We start from the raw sequence: 20,430 nt of genomic DNA, 5'->3' as shown, positions 1-20,430 counted from the left end.
AAACCCAAACCCAACCCTTGTATACCATCTCTCATCTCCCAAAAACCCCCTCGCACCCCATGTATAAGGCTACCTGTTGCTCTTGTGTCTCTCTTATATAGTATGCCAACCCACCTATTTATAGAGAACATTATTTGGCCAAAAATCAAATAATAATTGGAAACCAATTCTAATTCCTAGACTTATACAGAATAGGAAATAACTTCTAATCCTAAACAAAATAGAAAATTCCTTGGCTACTATTTCAAGTAACTAAAACCAATTAGAAAACTAGTTACTTCCACACAAGACAAGAAACCTGTTTAAAAGAAATTAAGCCAATTTCCTAACACATTTAGTCTTAGTGAAACAGTTGCACATTTCATGAAACTTTATTCAAAGTTTTGTTATTTTGTTTGAAGCAGAGATAGACAGAATTTAGAAATCTATAAGAATTGGTTCTACATTTTATTCTTCTAGTAATTACACTATCAGAAGAAGAAGGGAAAAAAAGAAAAAAAAAAAGAAAAAAATGGTAATGGTTGAGCCATGTTCATCACCACCTATGTTGTGATGTCCAGGTTCATAAAAGAGCTGCACCTTCACAATCTGAAGAGTGCTGATCAAGCTGTTTTCAATACAACAGTTTTAGATCATCCTAGTGTATGCATGGTCAAAGTGACACAAAAATGTAACTGGTCCTTCAAATTGACCCTCCATAAAACCCCAGTGCCTAATCTGTATGCCTGGTTGCCATGAATACACTTGAAGGATCTCTACCGCGAATCCACATTGTAATTGGTTCATGAAGGAGCGACAAGAAGAATGTGTCCCCTTTGTTCTAGTATTTTGTTTGAGTCACAGACTCACAGTCGAAGAACATTATTTGCTCTCAGAAGCAAGGCCAATATCAAATTTTTGACTGATAAAGAAATATCTTGAGTCCTTTAGATGCACACAAGAAGAAAGTGTTGTAGTTGTAGGATTGAATGAGCATGATTCTTGACTTTGTCACTGGATATTGGGAAACCTGTGGTATCTTTGTGAATATGAACCGCACAATGTAGCAGAACCAAGGAAATACAAATCCGTTTTACTGGAGATGTCCTGTTCTTTTTATGATGCAGACAAAGAGTATATCAAACAATTATTGGCAATGTCTTTATTAACAGCAAAAGGAGTAGTTGGTCATTTTATTCTGCTCTCATTTCATTAATAGGAGTACAATTATACAAAGGAAAACAAAGTAATCAGCATGGGTCCAATTCATCAATTTTCCTAGTTCACATCTAAGCTGTAGTGAAGAAAGGACAGCTTGAACTTGTCTCAGCCTTGTGTTCTTCAGACATTTTGCCCTTCACAAGACCTCCAAGTAGTTGTCCAGGATCATAAAAGAACTCCGCTTTCACAGCCTTAGAGTGCTCATCCAACTGTTACAACACCATGATTTCAGACAACACAAAAACCAGGAACACATTGATTGGAAAGCAAAATCAAGAAGAGTAATACAAGAAAAGGGATCTGATTTGTTTGAGAAGTAGTACCTCAAAAATAGCCAAGCCAAAAAATTCAAGCATTTCTCCTGTTGGAGCATGTCCTTTAAAAGGACCCTCCATGAAACCCCAGTGTCTGAACTTATACACGATCAGTGGCGGTCCAGAATAGACTTGAAGGATCTCTACAGCGAATCCACGAGCGAATGTAGTGGTGAAAACCTTCTGAGATGATTCAGCAGTTTCATTCGCAGGATTGTAAACCCGAAAGTTCTCTGGCAAGCCTGTCTGCAGGAACACATTGTAACTTCCTCCAAGTTTTCCAGCTTCTTCCAATGTCAAAGCTTTCCTCCCTGAAAAATTTGTCCGTGTCAATACTACTACAACACTAATTAGAGAAGATGGATGTCGACTGTTCCTACCGTTGATGCCTAGAGTGAACTTCTTTGCATCAAGTGTTTTATACTCATCAGGATTGACTTTGTGGACAATTTCCATTTCCCATGTCTTGACCAGCCTCTGCACTTTCTCTTCAAGTGATCCAACAGGCCATATCTACAAACAGAATATTAGTAACCAACAATTGCTAAGCGCTGTTTATCATTTCTCATATGATGATCTTCGTGGGATTTTGGCAAATATGAAAAAGTGGAACGAAAATATATCCTGACCTTAGTTCTGCCTTCTTCAAATAGTTTGTTAACAGCATCATAATTAGGAGGACCAAACCTCCAGGTGGTGTTCTTCACATCCTCTTCAGTAAGGTAGGACCTGTACTTGTCTCCTTCTGAGGCTGCCATTGCATGACTGAATAAGATTCAAGATATTTTTGCAAACTATTAAAGTGTCATCTATATATACAAATCAGATGTAGTCAAATTTCTTGCGGGTCGTATTATCTTACCTAAGCAATCTGATATAAAAAAACTGTAAACAACGACGACATTGAAAGATGAAAGATTCCCCACTCCATATCATCCAATTATTTTGTAGCTCATTTTTTAAATATTAAAATCAAGAATAAATTAACCATAATCATTGCCGGACGATGGTAGTTTCACTATTCAAACTCAAATAGTTCACAAGATTTTAAAAAATAAAGATGATACTTTATCCTCTATCTTAAAAAGAATCTATTTTAGCGATAAGCGCTATAAAAAGTAGTCTGTTATAGCGATAGATTTATTGTGATAATTGATTATCAAACAACAATATTGACGTGAAAAACTCATTTCTTTGTAATTATGCCAAATTACGTTACAAGAATAAATTAAATTTTGCAAGATAAGGGCATTTTAGAATATTCATTAAAATTTTGAACCTATTTTAGGTAAGTGTAATTTTTTAAAATTTTAAGGGAGCTAAGCGAAATAGTCAAAAACCTCAGGGGAGGTATCTGAAAGTATCCCCAACGTTAAATATCCTACGAGCTGGTCAATACTGCATTAGTAACTGATGATGTTTCTTTGCAGCAAATGTAGAAGAAAGATAAGTTGACAACTTTGACAAGAATATTCTCATCAGTTTCAAGTCAATTAAATTTCTGTAATTAAAAAAAAAAGAAAAAAGAAATGACAATTCTGAGAAGTAATAAATCAACTTCAACAAATTTGACCTGAAGAATCTGAATATTAGCATCACTCAATCTGACAAACTTTCATGAAAGTTTTTCTGGCTCTGCTTCTCCCAAAATTGCAAGTGTTTTGCAATCACAAGATTCAAGATATTTTGGAAACTAATGCCAACATTAAAACAGTCGTGTGGTACAAGTTCACTAATCCTTTTCAGCAGTTACAAATGATAGAATCGTTATCAAATTTTGTTTAGCAAGTTGATACATGCATGACATGGTTCATGAGTTGAACTTTATTTGTCTGAGTAATATGCCATAAATCATTTCGAGAATCCTTGAAGACTAGTGAGTATACAGATCCAATTAGATCAAGGGAATATTCTGACACAACCCTAAGCAGGAGATGATCCAACTAGGTCAAAAAAAGTTAGAAGGAGATGATCTGACCTCTAAACTAAAAGGGTTTACTAAATCTCTGGTCTGCAATCAAATCTGCATTTTATGCTTCACCTGGCGGCCGACTCATCTAAGCAGGTCCGGGCTTTTTCTAACTGTTCAATGGCCCCCGAGAACACTGGAGGAGTGTATTCATTGTCGTGGAGTGATTGATTTGGGGTCTACAGGGGCGGCGCTTAGGGGAGTTTGTTATATAATTGTAGTCAAAAGTGATCCATTTGAATATTCATGAACATACAACCAAACAAAAGGTGTGTCAAATATTTATATTTGGAGAGATAAACAAAAATTAAATGTAGGACCAAAAGGCGGCCTAAATTATTCATCAGTTGAATCAAATTGTGTTGGACAGAGGTTCATTCGAGTTTAATTTGTCAACTAGTCAAATTAAAGTAACTCATTTGAATATTCATGGATCATCAACCAAATCGAAATATGCCAAATCTTTGTATATGGGCAAACACTACTATCTCATGCAGGTGATTTGTTTTGAAATAATTAATTCGGGAGTAATTAAAACGTCTGACTATGATTTTTTTCCATGATTTGTATCCATCATCTCTCTACTTTCAAATACACATATTTCTCAGGGGAAAATTGTTTTTAGAAAATTTTCCAAAAATGCTTTCACCCCACTTTTTATCCTAATAATATTTCTATATCCTAGAAGAAAACAAACTACTACACTAATATTTTGATGAAATAACTCCTTCAAAAAAGGTGCAATTCTAATGGAAGACTAATAAATTTACAAATAAGGAAAGCACGCCAAACAGTCAATTGCCAATTGTTGATGGAGTTGCAATATTTGCTCAAATGGGCTTCAGGGCGAGCTCCACTGAGAAGCCCAAACCAAAACCTGCCAAGCTCGCCATACGTCTCCAGCTGACCTGGTAATCCTTCCGCTTCCCAGTCGGCCCATCTAACTCTTCAATCTTCATCCCAAAGAAACCATCCCATCAATTTGACTGCAAACAAAACACTCCACGCCACAATCACAAAAATCACAACCGTCCGATCAGCACATCAATTCCAGGACCGGCTCGATTTCATCAGTGATTTTGATAATCAGCACATCAACCAGTAACTTCCACCGCACCAGTGCCGTAGACGATCTAGCTTAGAATTTCCCATCCGCCGAAGACCATACGTATAAATAAACCCCGCGCTCATATCCATACGGCCCCCTATTTTCTATGAGACTTGAGACTTCCCGATCAATTGGATTCCCAACCTTTTTCTTTCCAGCTTTTTCATCGCTCTTTCTGCCAGATTACTCAGAAATTCAGAGATATAAGAGAGGTAATTTGTCAAAATTGTTACTTCCGAGCTTTAATCACATTATTTTTCTCTTTGTTTTGTTCTTTTTTACGTTAAATTTTACCGTAATTACTTTCCTCGAGCGAGCTAATGGATTGTATTAGGTTTTTTTAAAAAAAATTTTTATTGGCTTTAATTTGTGTGATTTCCGTGTAAAAATTACAGTTTGTTATTGTGGTTATAGTGCATTTTCCAGCTAAATGTGTTCTTTGTTTATTTGTTTACTTATATATGTGGTAATTTATTGTGGTTTAGTCTAGGGCTCCTGTATATATGTGCCTCTGATTTCAGTTGGTGCGAATTTGGTTTATTACAGTAGTGGAAACTGGCTACTGGTAGCTTATTAGCATATTCCTTCCTGAGTTGTGTCGCATTAAAGAAATTGGTTGCGATGCTGAGATTATCTGTACAGATGCTATAGAGGGAGGTTGTTGTAATGTTTATAGGAGCAACACTGCAAAAAGGGGAGATAATGTGAAGAGAACCTTTTTTAACTACATGAGAGGGCTTTCCAGTAAATTGTATATACTGAAATGTGGATTAGCTTCTCGAATTTTGGCATTGGATAAGAAGCTGGGCTTCTTTTGCCAGGTCTAATGATGTTAGTTTGGATTGCAAACTAAAGATGATATCTTATATTGAGCAAATGGAACTTCATGTAAGCTTTTTGAGTGGTAGAAATTTTAAAGATGTAGGCTGGAAGTAATCTCCCTGTTCCTTTCATTTTCTCTTTGAATCAACTAAGCCTTAGATCAGGCTCTTGATGGTAGAATGAAACTTTTTGTTGGGAAAACAGAAGTCAAAACCGTTGCATTGTATCATCTGCTGGGGCTTGGTTTTCTAACTGACATTGTGAATAGCGAAGACTATTTTAGGCACATAGGCATGTTGCTTATTTAGTTGTGGTTTACATATTCATCAAGTTATTCTATAATACTTATGATTATTTGATCAAAAAACATATTTGACAGTTGGAATATTCAAAAAGAAAGCTTCTCATTTATAAAATTTTATTGTACTTCGGTTGATTCATGACATTATATAAAAGTGCTTAATGTTCTAAGTGAAGAGTTATGCTGAACCAGCATGTTATAGTAGAGTGTGCAATATGTTCAAGTTGAGATTTTATTGTGAATTTCTGAATATCTTGTTTTTCCCCCTAGAATTCAAAAGCTTATATGCTTTCACCTTCTGTGTACGTTGGGATATTATTAAACTGACAGTCATGCGGTATAGCTCTAAGTATATCTGCTGTGACTCATCTCAAACATTACCCATGGTCAGATATGCAAACATAAACTACAAGGCTATCTTTGAGGTCTTGATTATTGTCATCTGTTTATCCTGATAACAAAGTCAGACAAAAATTAGAGGATTTGACAAACAGATTATTCCATAGAAAGGATTTCCTTGGCAAAATGTACTTGGATTGTATCTCTCCCATTTTTTTTTTTCATTTCAATCCTTTTTGTTGTAGTAATTTTTTAGCAGTTCTTTTCAGGTTGATTTTGTTTTTTACACGGTGTGTATGTTGTTTCTTTCACAGGTCATTACTGTTGACTCGTTCGCTTGTGTGTGATAGGCTTGCTTACGCTGAACCTTCCTTTAGACTGGTGGTTTTTTTACTGGTGCTGATTAAAACGTTCAGCAGCCATTCAATTAAGCCGCCTGCATTACTGTGCAGTACTTTGCACTTGTCAAGAATATGCTTCATCTATCTTCCTGCAGTACAAATAATAATAGGATATGGCATGAGCTGAAGTCAAGTATATGTGATAGTTTTCAGAGCTCTCTAGTCTAGTTCTGGAAATTGTGTTTGGGATGTTACTCAGTTTAGGTAGGCATTGTGTTCTTAGGTGTGCAAGAGCATCGTTGCTTTAATGGAGAGGAAGGCCGTGATAGTTTTGCTGTTGTTTTTAACCAGCCTTGTTGAATCAACTGAGAGATCAGGGATAACTCAGTCCAATAATGTGGGTGCTGGGTCGTCCTTGGTCTATAGCTGGACTATATGCAGTGCAGGAGTATTTGTATTGGCAGCTCTTGTCCTATCCATGTACCTTATCTTCGAGCACTTAGCAGCCTACAACCAACCTGAGGTTTGTTTGGAAAAACTTGAAATGTTACTTAGGGCCTGTTTGGAACCAAGTTTTTTACCCAAGTTTTTTAGCTACTAGTTTTTTAACAACTTTAGCTACAGGAACTCAAAAAAACTTATCAAATTTTTTAACCTACACACTTCAAAAGTTTTTTGGGACTTTGTCTAAAACTTTACTGTAGTGCACTGTAGAAGTTTTTGAAAAACTTTTGTAGAAGTTTTTGTAAGGTGAAAAACTTTTTTTTCCTTTTCTTTTTTTTTCTTTCTCTTTCTCTTTCTCTTTCTTTTTCTTTTTCTTTCTTTCCTTTTTCTCTTCTTCTTCTTCTTCTTCTTCTTCTTCTTCTTCTTCCCCGTTACCTCCGCCACCCCATGCAGCAACTCCACCAATGCCACCTCCTGCCACCCCTCTCCTCCCTTTCTCCTTCTCCTCCCCTCCCCCCGCCACCCCCTCTGCCCCGCCACCCTCCTCTACGGCTTATCCCTCTTCCCCGCCACCTCCCTCCCCCCGCCACCCCCTCTGCCCCTTCCCCCTCTGCCACGCCTTTCCCCTCTACCCCGCCACCCCCCGCCGCCCCTGTTCCCCTTCCCGCTTCTCACCGTCTTTCTTTTCTTTCTTTTTTTTTCACAGAGAGGTGGGGGAGGAAATGGGGGAGACACAGAGAGAAAAAAAAAAGACAAGAGGGGAGGATGGCAGGGGAGGAAGAGGGGGAGAGGGAAAAAAAAAGAAGACCGGCACCGGCACCGGAAATCGGCGCCGGAGCCGGCGATGGAGGTGGTGGTGGGCGAGGAAGAAGAAGAAAAGGGGAAGGGAATTTTTTTTTTTTTGTGTTTTGGATATTTTAAGTGTGTAGATAAAAAACTTTGGGAAGTTTTTTGGGGTTCCTGTAGTAAAAGTTGTTAAAAAACTAGTAGCTAAAAAACTTGGTAAAAAACTAGGGTGCCAAACAGGTCCTTAGTTGCTGGTCTTTTATTAATGTCCAAAGGATTAATATTTTGCGCTTTCTAATTCTCTTGCATTTAACTTCATAAACTTTCTTTTCTTGCTTCATTTGATCTGTTCTGTGTCTAATAGACATATTTAATTTTCAGGAGCAGAAGTTCTTGATTGGACTCATTCTGATGGTTCCTGTTTATGCATCCGAATCGGTGAGGAAGTGGTCATTTTTTCACAAATTTCCTTGCCTTTTTGGCATGACCTTTAATTTTGTAATAAATTTACTGTGAGCAATGGTTTGTGAGATGCATGGACAGGAAATAAAATAACTTACCTACAATCTGTTCTACTTGATTATGCTGTCAATTCATACCTGAAGTTAAATGTGTTTGTTTTTCCGCTAATGTGCATGTGTATGAATGGAACATTGAGATAATTTTTATCACCATAAGTATTTTTTTCTACTTTCATTGTGGATAGCTAAAGAAGGTGATTTACTTTGTGGTTGAATGTTGTCCCTTTTGTTGCTATCGTCCTCAAAAGAAAATGCACCCAATAAAGATTGAGTATATTAGGTTGTATGTTGGTTAGATTGTTTGAACTTTGAGGACAGAGGTCAATGTGTTCAGCATTTAATTGCTGGGAATTGTGTTAATTCTTGTTGCATATGGTGACTCATGTCAATTTCTTTGTAATATATGTCAGTCATTAAAAAAAAAGATTTTAGTTAAACTTCTTGGAAAATTAATGGTGGTGGTTATTTGATATGCAAGAATATGGACCTTTTATTACTAGCATCAGTATTCCCGCTTTCTTTAAAGATATGGTCTATCTGAAGGATCTGTAATCTTTGTACTAGCCATCCAATATATGGTCCTTAACATCTGTGACAGAAATAATAGGGACTCTAATTGGGTCTTGGAGAAAGTAAAAGTTTTGCATGCATCTAAAACAGAAATATTCATGCAAAAGTTCAATCAGGAGGTGATATCAGAAACTGTTATTTTTGGAGAATTTAATTACATTTATCTAAGTTGTCTGTACACTTTGGTAGTCTACAAGTTAAGATACTTCCTAATTTGCTACTAGTTTATGATATTGAATTTATTTACCAGATATTGCTTTCTGCTCCCTTTTCACTTTCTTTTTTGAGTGCTTAGAGGTTTTTTTTATTGTTCTATTTTTCTTTTAATAACAGTCTGCTGCTTTTGGAACAGTTTTTGTCATTGCTAGATTCCAATGCTGCTTTCTACTGTGAGATAATACGGGACTGCTATGAAGCATTTGCACTTTATTGCTTTGAGAGATACCTCATAGCTTGCTTAGGTCTGTGGAATAGCTTTTCTTTTTGCCTTTGATTGATATTCATTTTATCTTGATGTTGTTATCTATGAATTTCGTTGGGGTGCCATAAGTTATGCTTACTCGTTATACTCTTATAGAGCTACATTGTTTACTTGGAAATTCTTTATCATGCTCTGGTCTAACTCTTAGTCATTAAAGAAGTCAAAATTCTTATTTGATACATCTTTTGTTCAGGATTGGAAGATCAAGATGTCTCTCTTTAATCCTGTCCCAACATATTTTCCTATCAAATAGAAGTGATAATGCTTCAGTGACACATTATACACCATTCTCTATAAACTTTGATATATATGTGTGTGTGTGAAAATTTTGGTTATGTTTATACCAAGATAATTTATTCCTTCTGGTTAAACTGTAGGTGGTGAGGAAAGTACAATCGAATTTATGGAAAATCAAAGCATGTTTTCCTCAAGCATACCTCTCATAGATGAAGCTTATGCTTATGGGGTAGTTGAGCATCCTTTTCCACTGAATTGCTGTCTTCGGCAGTGGAGTCTCGGTCCTGACTTCTATCAAGCAGTAAAAATTGGTATTGTTCAATATGTAAGTCCTCCTGTTGATATCTAAGGATTACCAAGATCATTTCTTATGCCAATTTCTTAATTATTTTCAACGGGATTATTTGGTTTGCAGATGATACTCAAGATGATATGTGCACTATTGGCTATGCTTTTTCAACTTTTTGGTATTTATGGTGAAGGGAAGTTTGAGTGGGGATATGCGTAAGTTATGCTATTGAGCTGTCCTACTTGTTATTTACTATGTGCTCCATATGATTTTCCTTGATAAAGAAGTCAATTTCTATAGCCCTGCTCTAACCATCCCTGCTCTCTCTGTTGAACTTTTGCATTTATATAGTTAACGTATTAAGCAATTTGACACTCTGATGTACTAGAACTATATTAAAGTCATGTTTAAGCATATTATCTCTGACTCTGTTGTTTGCTTGCAGTTACCCATATTTGGCAGTTATCCTAAACTTTAGCCAGACCTGGGCCTTATACTGCCTAGTGCAATTTTATTCTGTTACCAAGAATAAGTTGGCGCCCATTAAACCGTTGGCCAAATTTCTGACGTTCAAATCGATTGTATTTTTAACATGGTGGCAAGGTGTAGCTGTTGCCTTTCTTCTCTCTCTGGGAGCCTTTAAAGGGTCTTTGGCACAGGTTCTGCAATCACGCATCCAGGACTATATTATTTGTATTGAGGTGCGTGGTACATGTTCCTAGCGTTTTGGAATTTCTCGTTGCTTGCAGTTTGTTTCTCCCACTTACTTAAGAGGTCCGTTGTTTTTGAGACCACACAATTCTTTATCATATTGGTTTCTTTGTTGAGGAATGTTTCTAAGTTGTACAGGGCAACATGCTTAATCTTCTTCTGTTTGAATAGCAGTGCACTGAATGATTGTTTATTTTGAAACAAGGATAGTGTAGGTTAAAGCTTTGGCTTTATTTGGGGCCAGATGGAAATTTTCTAAGAGGGGAGGGAAGCATTTGCTATGTTAGTAATTATGCACAATTTTTTTTCCATGATAAAATGCTTATGAAGTGTAGGAAAGTATTCATTGGTTAGAGGAAACTGTCTGACTAGGGTTTCATGTCTTCCCTGAGGTCATAAATAATCAGGTCATTCATGCCCCTAGCAGAATCAGAGACATCATATATTTGGTGGTTGTGTTTTGAAAAATAAGATGAATCTGTGACAAAATACATTTAGAAGTGTCATGAAATTCTCGATTCAATCATGAAAGCCAATATTATTGGAGATGGAGGCACAAAACGGATACTGATAAGTTTCAAACTTCTTGTGAAATCTTCACAAGGAAATAATAAATAAGTAGGAAATGATGGGTCGTTACATAAGTTTTTGGTAAATATGGGAAGACCATAGAGATGGTGAGTGCTGGTTGATAAGCAGAGATTGCCATTTTTCAGAAGCAAAGAACAAGATTGAGGGTCATTATAGTTTCATTAGAGGCATAATGCTTTTTTAACCTTCTGAAACTGTAGGGATGGTCAGTCTGTCATTTTAGGTTTTGAATTTACTTGGCCCTGTGTCCTTGACCACATATGCTTTGATGTTGGACCAGGATACCTTTTTTCCCAACAAGAAGGATAAAAGTTTGCAGAGGCACTTTGCATATATTCTTTCACTGATTTAACTTTCTGCATGCATCTATTTTTGCTACATTAGTTGATTGCAATTTTGATTGGAGAAAAGGTTGAAAGAAAATGCCATACTAAAGCAGTAGCCAAGATATTCTAAGCCACCAGTTGTCAGAACACGGGAAGTAGTGAGAACAAGTGAAAATGAAGAGAAGAAATATGCATATGTGCTGACTTGATATCCGATAGATAGATAGTATAGTCGTTGGCAATAACATGTTGCCATGGAGTTGATAACTTGGATGCAATAATGTGCTTCGTGATTAATATGTCTACATCTAATCAGATGAATATTTGTCTTATGTGACTCTTTAAAGGCTTTTACTTCTTTACCTTGAACCAGATGGGTGTTGCTGCAGTTATACATCTTTATGTCTTCCCAGCTGCACCTTACAAACGAGGAGAAAGGTGTGTCCGTAATGTTGCTGTAATGGCAGATTATGCATCCCTAGGGTCTCCGTATGACCCAGAAGAGGTTAGGGACTGTGAACGATCGACAAAGGTGCGGATTGGTCGCCAGGAAGAAAGTGAAAAGCGGTTAAAATTTCACCAAAGCGTCTGTGATGTGGTTCTCGGAAGTGGTGAAATCGTGAGATCTACATATCCTGTTGTTCAATACCTTATACTAGCATCCGGACCTGCTCTGACCTATCTGGCATATTGTTGCTTTGTGCTTTTTGTTTTGCAGATTGTGGATGATATGAAGTTCACAGTTTCACATGTCGTCGAACCAGTTGAAAGAGGAATTGCAAGCATAAACAGAACTTTTCACCAAATATCGGAAAACGTGAAACGGCATCAGCAGAGGCAGAAAAAATCTAAAGATGACAGTTACATTGTCCCCTTGAACTCGTGGACAAAAGAATTCTCAGATTTGCATGAAGATATACCAGAAGGGAGTTTCAGTGATAGCGGATTGCCCAATGGGAAGAGAAACCATTACCAATCTAAAGGCAGATCATCACGGTTCAGGAACAGATGACACACCTTGTATAGAATGTATTTGATAGCAATCTAACTGTGAGTATTTTCAAATTCGTTTCTAAACTGACAGAAAATAGTAAGATTTCATGTTTGGTATGCTGACGCGTGTACTATTTCAGTGCCAAAGGAGCTAAGAGATCTGACGCCAGAAATTTTTTGCAAGATTGCGAGGAGCTTTGGAGCGTTGACTGGTTGCGGGCATTTGACTTCTTGGTAACTACAGAAAACCATCTTTAACCATTGCAGTTCGAAATGAGAGAACTAATTTTGGTTCGTAACAAAGAATGTAACAATAGCTGACAATTGATCACAATTTAATGGTAGAATATGGTATGCATATTTCAGTAGAGTCTGTATTTGGTGCCTTTCTTGCTTTTTGTCTCTGCTTTAACCGTACGGGAAACGCTTGAACTTGGATAATTGTATGAAACCGTAAAAATGTCCGCAACCACATGAAGCAGCGGTGACTCCAGTGCAATGCGATCCTGCAAAACAAGATGCTTAACCTCCTCAAGTAGGAATGCTAATAAAATGAAGCCCATGCTTAACAAGCTTTCATTCACTATCAGCTGCTGATGAACTTGTTTTCATATTCAAGCTTCATGGTGTTCATATTAAACCTCTACTTTTTAACCTAATTTAATCTAAAATAAACGTAGATTTATAAAGTTCATAATAACTTTTTTACGTAAACTTAATATTATCTCGTGAAAACCTAAAAGCTTCCGTATTTTTTGTTAGATGCCTCGAGATGCTAATTGGAAATCTTGATTCTACTGGAATCGGACCGCTGTGGACTGTTGCTCCAATTCAAAAGTGTCCAATTTCGAGTCCAAACTCCAAACTCTTGCCCAGCCCGCAGCTGCACATTGCATGTTACATATAAACACACGTGTTTGGATTGGCATTATTTATATAAAAATTATTTACTTGTATCACAATAAATATATTTTTTAATAATTTTTTTTATCTCTTCACTTATTTTTTTATCCTATATACATCGTATCGTAAAAAATGTTATAGTAATTATTTTAAATAATATTTCAAATAAACTCCTATCCAAACACACTACAAATTGCACATATTATGTTACAATTACTGTTTACATCTTTTTCATTTTTTAAGGCTTTATATTTATTTTTTCAATCCAATATGCTTGTAATAAGAGAGAATTACAGTTTAATCCCAAATGTTTAGGACATGAGCACTTCTAGTCCCTACAATTTGAAAGAAAGCATATGTAGTTCCAAAATGTTTTAATCTATAAGCACCTTTAGTTCTATTACGTATTGGCAATTAATTTTTTAAAAAAAAATTTAAAAACTTGAAGTAAATGCTATTGGCCATAATTTATAATAAAAGATGACTAATTACTCGCACAGCAATTACCTAAGTAATTAGCCTTTAGCCCAAAAATACAAAAATTTAGTTGACAAAAGAAAATTTTATGTTAAAGACTAATTATTCACATTACAAATATATAAGTAATTAGTTATTTTTTATAATAAATTATGATTAGCAATTTTTGTTAATTTTTAAATCTTTTTTAAATTAGCTGCTTGCACATGAGTAGATTCCCGTAGTAATCGATAAAAAAAAAATATGACTAAACGTACATGAAAATTGAAACATTGGATTCTATTTGCTTTTATCCAAACTTTGGGGACTAAAAGCAGTCATACCCTAAACATTTGTACCAAAACTGCAATTACCTCTGTACAGTTCCGATGTCATTTCCTTGGGCTCTATCAGTCTCAAGGTGTCTTTCTATTCGTTTTTCCTGGATTTGTTCTGGGGTTTATGACATATTTGAAGGGCTGTAACGGAAATTGGATTCTTGAACCGTTTCGACAGTCTCTAGGTAATGATCAAATTTCTTATTACCCTTTCATTTTCTGTGCTTTTTCCGTCCATTTCTTGTTTTATCTTCTGCAAATTTATTTCCTTGGCTCGCGTAATCATTACTTTTTTTTTAATTTTATTTTAGTACCATAAAGCTAAGAGAAAAACGGAAAAAGGAATTTAGCCAGTATAACTGACGATTATATCATTCAGGGACTTAAGTGATAGAGAACAGCCGATGCTTGTGGGGATACTCAGTTTAGTTTATTTAAATTTGATTTTTTTTATGGGTTTTTTTTTCCCTTAATTTTTTTGAGTATCTGGTAACCCAAATTTGGAGTAGTGCTCGATACATTTTGAAAATATGAGAGGATTTTTGAGCATTTGGGAATTGGGGAAAATGGAAAGGATGTAAAAAGAGTGTTTGGAAGAATGTGGAGGTGGTGGACCATTGAGATTTGTGTAAACCACTGAAAAGTTGTAATTGGATTCCTTTTTTTTTTTTTTTTTTTGGTTCAGTGAATTTGATCTTCCCAAGCCAAGCTTCCTTAATTTTGAATTATTCCTTGTGAATATTCAATCTTGAATTTTGAATCATTCCTGCATTCTGATAGCTGATTAGAGTATTATGTAACTCCATTCATTTTTTTTTTGCTTCCCCATCCCCATCCCCATCCCCACCCCCCACCCCTTTTGGGTCCGTAAACTTTAATTGCATCTGGCATTTTAACCTGTTACGACTGTGTCTGTACTCTCTATGTAATTTGCTGTTGGATTGCTTGTATAGGAAGAACTTAAAAATGATGCTCCAATCATGTTCGATAATGTTTGTTAGCTCCCATATATATCTAGTTGCCGGATTGACTGATTTGGTGAATGTAACCTGTTTGTGAGGATATTAACTCTTTCATTACTTGTGTTGTGTTAGGTCCTGTTTTTCTTTCTAATAAACAGAATTGGTCAAACAGGCAACAGGAGGTATTAGACTGTTTAAAATGGAGAGGGGGTCACGGTGCACACGTTCGCAGGCGGCACCAGATTGGAGTGCTTGGGAGTGTTTAACACTGGTGAATGAGATCAATGCGGTTGAAGGGGAGTGGCGACAGACACTGGCGTCATTCCAGAAGTGGCAGCTGATAGTGGAGAACTGCAGTGCTTTGGGCATGAACAGGAGCATGAACCAGTGCAAGAAGAAGTGGGATGCCTTGAGGAGTGAGCAAAAAAAGGTCAAGCAGTGGGAAGCAGCCTATTGGTCATTTGCTACTGCTGAAAAGAAAGAACTGGGGCTCCCTGAAGAATTTGATAAGGAACTATTCAATGCCGTTGAGAAGCATATGAACCAAAGAGGAGATGATCCTGCTGCACTCGATACTGAACTAGATAGTGATCCCGAAGCCCAACCCATTGCTAGCAAAATGTTTTTGCAAACTGGTCCAAAGAAGCAAAGGAAGAAGAGAATGCCCCCTCGTAAAGATAAATTTGAAGAAAGGTTCCATCCATGGAAACACATCTTAAAAGGAGTTGTAAAACCTGAGCCATCTGCCTTAGATGAAATTCCAGACCAACCCCCTAAGAGCACAGTCCAAATGGTGAAGCCTGAGCAGATAAGCAAAGAAGAAAAACAAAAGATCATGACCGCAAAACTGTTGGAAAATGCACAATTGATTAATGCAGTACTTCAAGGAAACCTGGCTGAGGATGTCGACTACAAGTTGGCTGACTTGAAAAATAATGAGGCTATGCAGACTGATTCAACTAGGCGCCAAGGAGACAAGATTATTGATTGCCTTGGGAATATTGTTAGCACACTCAACCAATTTTGTCACCTTGTCCAAGAGTGCAATTTACGTCCAGAAAGGAATTAAGCATTTGGATCTTCATGGGGAGTGCAACTGGTTCTCTTTTATGGATACAAGTAACGATATTCTCAGTTGTCCCAAGTTTGGACGAGTATTGGCGCATGGATTAGGTAGACACAGATGTAGAATCATCCGGAGATCATTGCTGGAAGTTAGCAGTAAGGAATTAGGAAATGCATATAGGGGATCATCTGAAAACTTAAAAGTAGTACTCTAGATCTGATCTTGCTTGTAACTTTGAAGATGATCCCTCACGCTGCAATGAAGTTACAGAAATGTTTTATCTATCAAAGTAGAAGTTAATGCAAGTCAATCACTCTAAAACAGTGCATAAGCTCTTTTCGGGCTTACTCCCCGGTGACTAACCCTTTGTGAAGTCCAATTTTTAGAATAAAGTTTCCTTTTAGTGGGGATCCAGTCTTTTTTCAATTCTCAACAATATGTACGAGTTCTGAGTATGATGGAATAGGCTGAATGGGTAGGGTGATGGAGGAGCTTTGTTGGTTTTGCTGATGTTTGTGGTTATTGAATTTGGTTAGTGATGGTGGTTTTTGGAAGAAACTGAAGATAGTTTTGCCGTGGTGTAGATCATCGGATTGAGGAAGGGGAGGAAAGGTGGACAAGCTGATGGTACTGGAAGTGGGAGGGGGTCAAAGGGTGGCGTCATGGACGGCAACCAGCAAGCAGATGGGACTAGCTCGTGATATATAGGCTGGGGGCTTTTGGGAGGGATTATGCCTTGCGGTGGGGGCTAACTGGGGAAGAAGGGGCCGAAGTCGCCCCTTGTTTGGGTGGGGGAAGGGGTGGATGGTTGTTGTCACTCAGTGCATATCTTCAGATTATGTTCTTTTGTTATTTGCCATGTTCTATTGATTCTTTCCCTGTGTTTTCATTAGTGTACTTTATTCCTTAAACTCAATGAATGAGCACTTTGGTCCTTGCTAGATGTTTTAGGACAAAAAGTGCCCTTTCATTAGGGAAAGTACTGATATCTACAAGTTGTCAAAACTCGGTTTAGCAATAAATGAACTCGATCGATTACGACCTTTAACCTATTTACTATGACAATTAATTGGTCACCTATTTATGACTTTTTGGGATTTTTGGCTTCTAATCGTTTAATCTGGATGTTGGTGATTAGTATTTTAGGACTCAAACATTGTGAGACTTATAACACCTACGATACAATAAAAAGGAGGTTAGGGTTTCTTTCTCCGAGATCACTCCGATGTTTAAGTTAGAGATGGATCTAAAGAAACCAATTCGGAAGGTTGAATAGGCATATCTTAGGGAGAGGGAAGGAATAACGAGGGTTCAAAAAAGGTTTTTTTTTTTTTTTAACATGCACAGGTGCCTACAGAATTGAATACAGATCCCAGATCTTGTATGAACTAGGGCTTCCGGGATAACGAATCATTTGCTCAAAAATTTAGGCATTGACCTCACACATTCGATAGAATAATTAAACATGGCAGCTGCTGAGTTAAAGCAGGCATTAAGAGGTGCATTCCATTTGGATTAGAAATTGCAGTACTGTAATTAATTCGTATTTGGCATGCTTTTCTTGTTCTTTCTTTCCCTTTTTTTTTTCCCTGCAACAAAGCATGGTAGACATTTATACAGTGACAAGCACTAAGAAATCTAGAACAACCAAGACTGATGTTTCAAGAATTAGAAGTTTAGGTCTTAGTCTAGTGCAATGTGAGTTTATAATGTATTTATCCCATCCTTTTGAAGATTGGATCCAACGTTGTTGAATTATATAGTTTTGTTTGTAGAATCCACCACTTTACATTACTTGTAATCACAAAAGATGGCAAAACAGCAAGCAATATGACCCCAAATAGATCTTACCATCTTGTAAATGATTGTATTGAACATTACTTCTGGAATGACATTATTCTGTCTTGTCCAAATCATATACATATATATACAGAGACGGGTTATATAAATGATCAATCGACTCAATCTTTGTCAGCCAACAATAATGTTTATTCACTTCTCCGCTCCTGCCTTTTCTAGGTTTCAATTAACAGAAAAATGGTACCAGCAATTTGCACTAATTAACAAGCAACTCTTTCTTAAATTGGATGATTACATGTATACTAGACTTGAAGTTCATTGACTCAAAAACCGTTTAAAGTATAATCCACTCTTATCATGCGCTCTAGTTTTATATAGGTTTGGGCAGATAAATGACAGCAACGTCACCAGAAAATCAGCAGGAATCTATTTTGACAGTTGAACTCGAATTCGAACTTTTCTTTTCCTAAGTCGAGTCGAGCTTGAATTTCATTTTTTTCGCTTGATAAGTTCGAGCTCACACACTAACAAGTCCAACTCGACTCGATGATAAGTTCAAAACTCGACTCGTTTGCAGTTCTAGGCGTAACGTTCATGTTATACCTTCTAATTCATTAATAAATGTCTTCTTTGAATTATCATAATTAGATTTCTAATTAAGTTGATAACTCTTGAAAGGCACACGCGTCAATACTTCAAGATCCATAATATAAGTATCACACCTTAGTGTGCAACAACAGAGGATTCACAGCCCTACAGAAGCAGGTGAAGTAACAACTTTGTTTTCACTAAGCAGAATCAATATCAAATGTATTGGTAACTAAAATATTTGGCACTATGTATTAGTGGTGGTAATTGTTAGTATTACTAGACCAGGGGATATTCCTCAAAATTTACACCTTTGGATGAATGGTGTGAATACAAACAGCTTGGAAGCTCGGGGATAATGGAAAAGGAATAAAGGATGATACAGGCCCAACAACAACAGGGCATGAAGAGCTAAGAGCACTTCAGAACCAACACTCCTGTGCTTATACATGCAGATGCTGCCTCTGACAAAATCCAGAACAAAGGGGGTACTGGTATTGCTGTGAAGAATCACAATCACAGCCTCGTTACCATCTGGGCATTTCCAACAACAGTCAGAGATGCTGCTGCTCTCTTTGGAATCTGAGGCAGTCAGGACTGCCCTGCTCAAGGCAATGGACGAGCACTGGACTTCAATTCCAGTTCAGTTCACTCTGATTGTAAGATATTCATTAGTTGACAGGATTAACTTGAAATGTAATGGAATTACCTTTCTTTAGATGTGCTGGTAGACGATATCCTACGTCTAAGTGCCTGTTTGATAACATAAAAAAGTGCTGAAACTGAATTCATTCAGACATTCAGATGTTGTGGGTGTTTGATAAATAAAAATTTACCTGCTGAACTTATTAAGTGGTACTGAATTTGTATGTATTTTTTTCAGCACAAGAATCGTAGCTGAATGCTTAATTTGATAAGAATCAAGAGATTTATTTCAACTACTCTATCTTATCTACCAAATATATCCCTGTTTGTTAATTACATTCAAAATCCTTATCTAATTAAACAACCTAATATTTCCTATTTAAAATCCTTATCTAATTAAACAAAACAACCTGATATTCTCTATTCAAAATTTTTTTTTAACAATAGTATTTTTTTGCAGTAATTTTCATCCACAAACATTTATAGTTTGATATATATTTTTTTTTGTGCAGATAAATATTATTTATGTGATGCAACTTATCCACACACACGTGGCTTTATGACACCATATCGAAATATTAGATATTGGTTATCTGATTTTCGAAATGCTTCTCGTCCAAGATCAAAAGTATAACGCTTTAACCAAGCACATGCAAGATTGAGAAATGTAATTGAACATGCTTTTGGAGTATTAAAAGCTCGTTTTCCTATTTTCAAAACGATGAAACCATACCCTTTTCCCACACAAAGAAATATTGTCATTGTATGCATCGCTCTTCACAATCATTGTCATTTTCATACCTAACAATTTTAAATTAATTAAATCATAGGTTCTATTTCCTTTTTGGATTAAAAGATAGAAGGGCAAAATTGTACAATTTAGCTTCTTAAGCATTAAGTTATGAATATTTATCAAACAGTATAAATAGATTCAGCATTAAGATTCAGACATTCATATATCTCTTTTCAGTGCTTAAAATTCAGCAAATTAATTATTTCTGTATTCAGAATTCAGAGTTCAGAATTCAGAATTCAGATTCAGTGTTATCAAACGGAGCCTAAGTAGGGCCTTTTGACGATGTTCGCTCACCTCTATTGAGAGGGAATGTATTAGTAGTTGTCATGGTTTGGCAAAATTCGCAGTTAACTTGTTGATAATACTACTAGGTGAAAGGAAAGCTTCCTTGTGTGGCTTAAGAAAGAAAGAAGCACACCCCTGATTCTCTAGCATTTGCCAATTTTATGCAAGTGTATTCTAACTATTAATCCTTTGATTTATACAATGACAGACATTTTGAGGAAAAGAAAATATTAGTCCTTCCCTTTCAT

The 20,430-nt window shown here is 36.5% G+C and overlaps 3 protein-coding genes across 10 annotated transcripts; 2 read left to right on the top strand and 1 right to left on the bottom strand.

Annotated features, from left to right (window-relative positions):
- Positions 1-1,116: 1,116 nt before the first annotated feature.
- LOC113713779 (pathogen-related protein) lies at positions 1,117-2,310 on the bottom strand. Its single transcript, XM_027237567.2, has 4 exons — positions 2,144-2,310; positions 1,895-2,027; positions 1,524-1,825; positions 1,117-1,409 (listed from the first exon to the last, which is right to left on the bottom strand). Exons 1-4 carry the CDS (start codon positions 2,270-2,272, stop codon positions 1,269-1,271), a joined length of 705 nt encoding a protein of 234 aa, XP_027093368.1. The 5' UTR covers positions 2,273-2,310; the 3' UTR covers positions 1,117-1,268.
- Positions 2,311-4,387: 2,077 nt separating this feature from the next.
- Positions 4,388-12,729, top strand: LOC113713592 (protein LAZ1 homolog 1-like). Of its 7 annotated transcripts, none has more exons than XM_027237348.2 (10): positions 4,406-4,803; positions 6,368-6,917; positions 8,006-8,062; positions 9,068-9,176; positions 9,574-9,758; positions 9,849-9,937; positions 10,168-10,423; positions 11,724-11,969; positions 12,069-12,400; positions 12,528-12,729. In XM_027237348.2, exons 2-9 carry the CDS (start codon positions 6,702-6,704, stop codon positions 12,360-12,362), a joined length of 1,452 nt encoding a protein of 483 aa, XP_027093149.1. In that variant the 5' UTR covers positions 4,406-4,803; positions 6,368-6,701; the 3' UTR covers positions 12,363-12,400; positions 12,528-12,729. The 7 variants fall into 7 exon arrangements, 5 of the variants coding, with proteins under 5 accessions (XP_071925576.1, XP_027093149.1, XP_027093148.1 ...); XM_027237347.2 differs by having other exon boundaries at positions 4,408-4,803; positions 12,484-12,729; XM_072069474.1 differs by lacking the exon at positions 6,368-6,917 and having other exon boundaries at positions 4,412-4,803; positions 12,484-12,729.
- Positions 12,730-14,042: 1,313 nt separating this feature from the next.
- LOC113713610 (uncharacterized) lies at positions 14,043-16,373 on the top strand. Of its 2 annotated transcripts, none has more exons than XM_027237368.2 (2): positions 14,043-14,225; positions 15,175-16,373. In XM_027237368.2, the coding sequence occupies exon 2, from the start codon at positions 15,202-15,204 to the stop codon at positions 16,069-16,071; it is 870 nt and encodes a 289-aa protein (XP_027093169.1). In that variant the 5' UTR covers positions 14,043-14,225; positions 15,175-15,201; the 3' UTR covers positions 16,072-16,373. The 2 variants fall into 2 exon arrangements, with proteins under 2 accessions (XP_027093169.1, XP_027093170.1); XM_027237369.2 differs by having other exon boundaries at positions 14,102-14,225; positions 15,135-16,373.
- Positions 16,374-20,430: the final 4,057 nt, after the last annotated feature.

Source organism: Coffea arabica, chromosome 10c (assembly GCF_036785885.1).
Source record: "Coffea arabica cultivar ET-39 chromosome 10c, Coffea Arabica ET-39 HiFi, whole genome shotgun sequence".
Classification (NCBI taxonomy): Eukaryota; Viridiplantae; Streptophyta; class Magnoliopsida; order Gentianales; family Rubiaceae; genus Coffea; species Coffea arabica.
The sequence above is the reverse complement of the archived record's forward strand: the minus strand, read 5'-3'. Positions and strand labels throughout refer to the sequence as shown.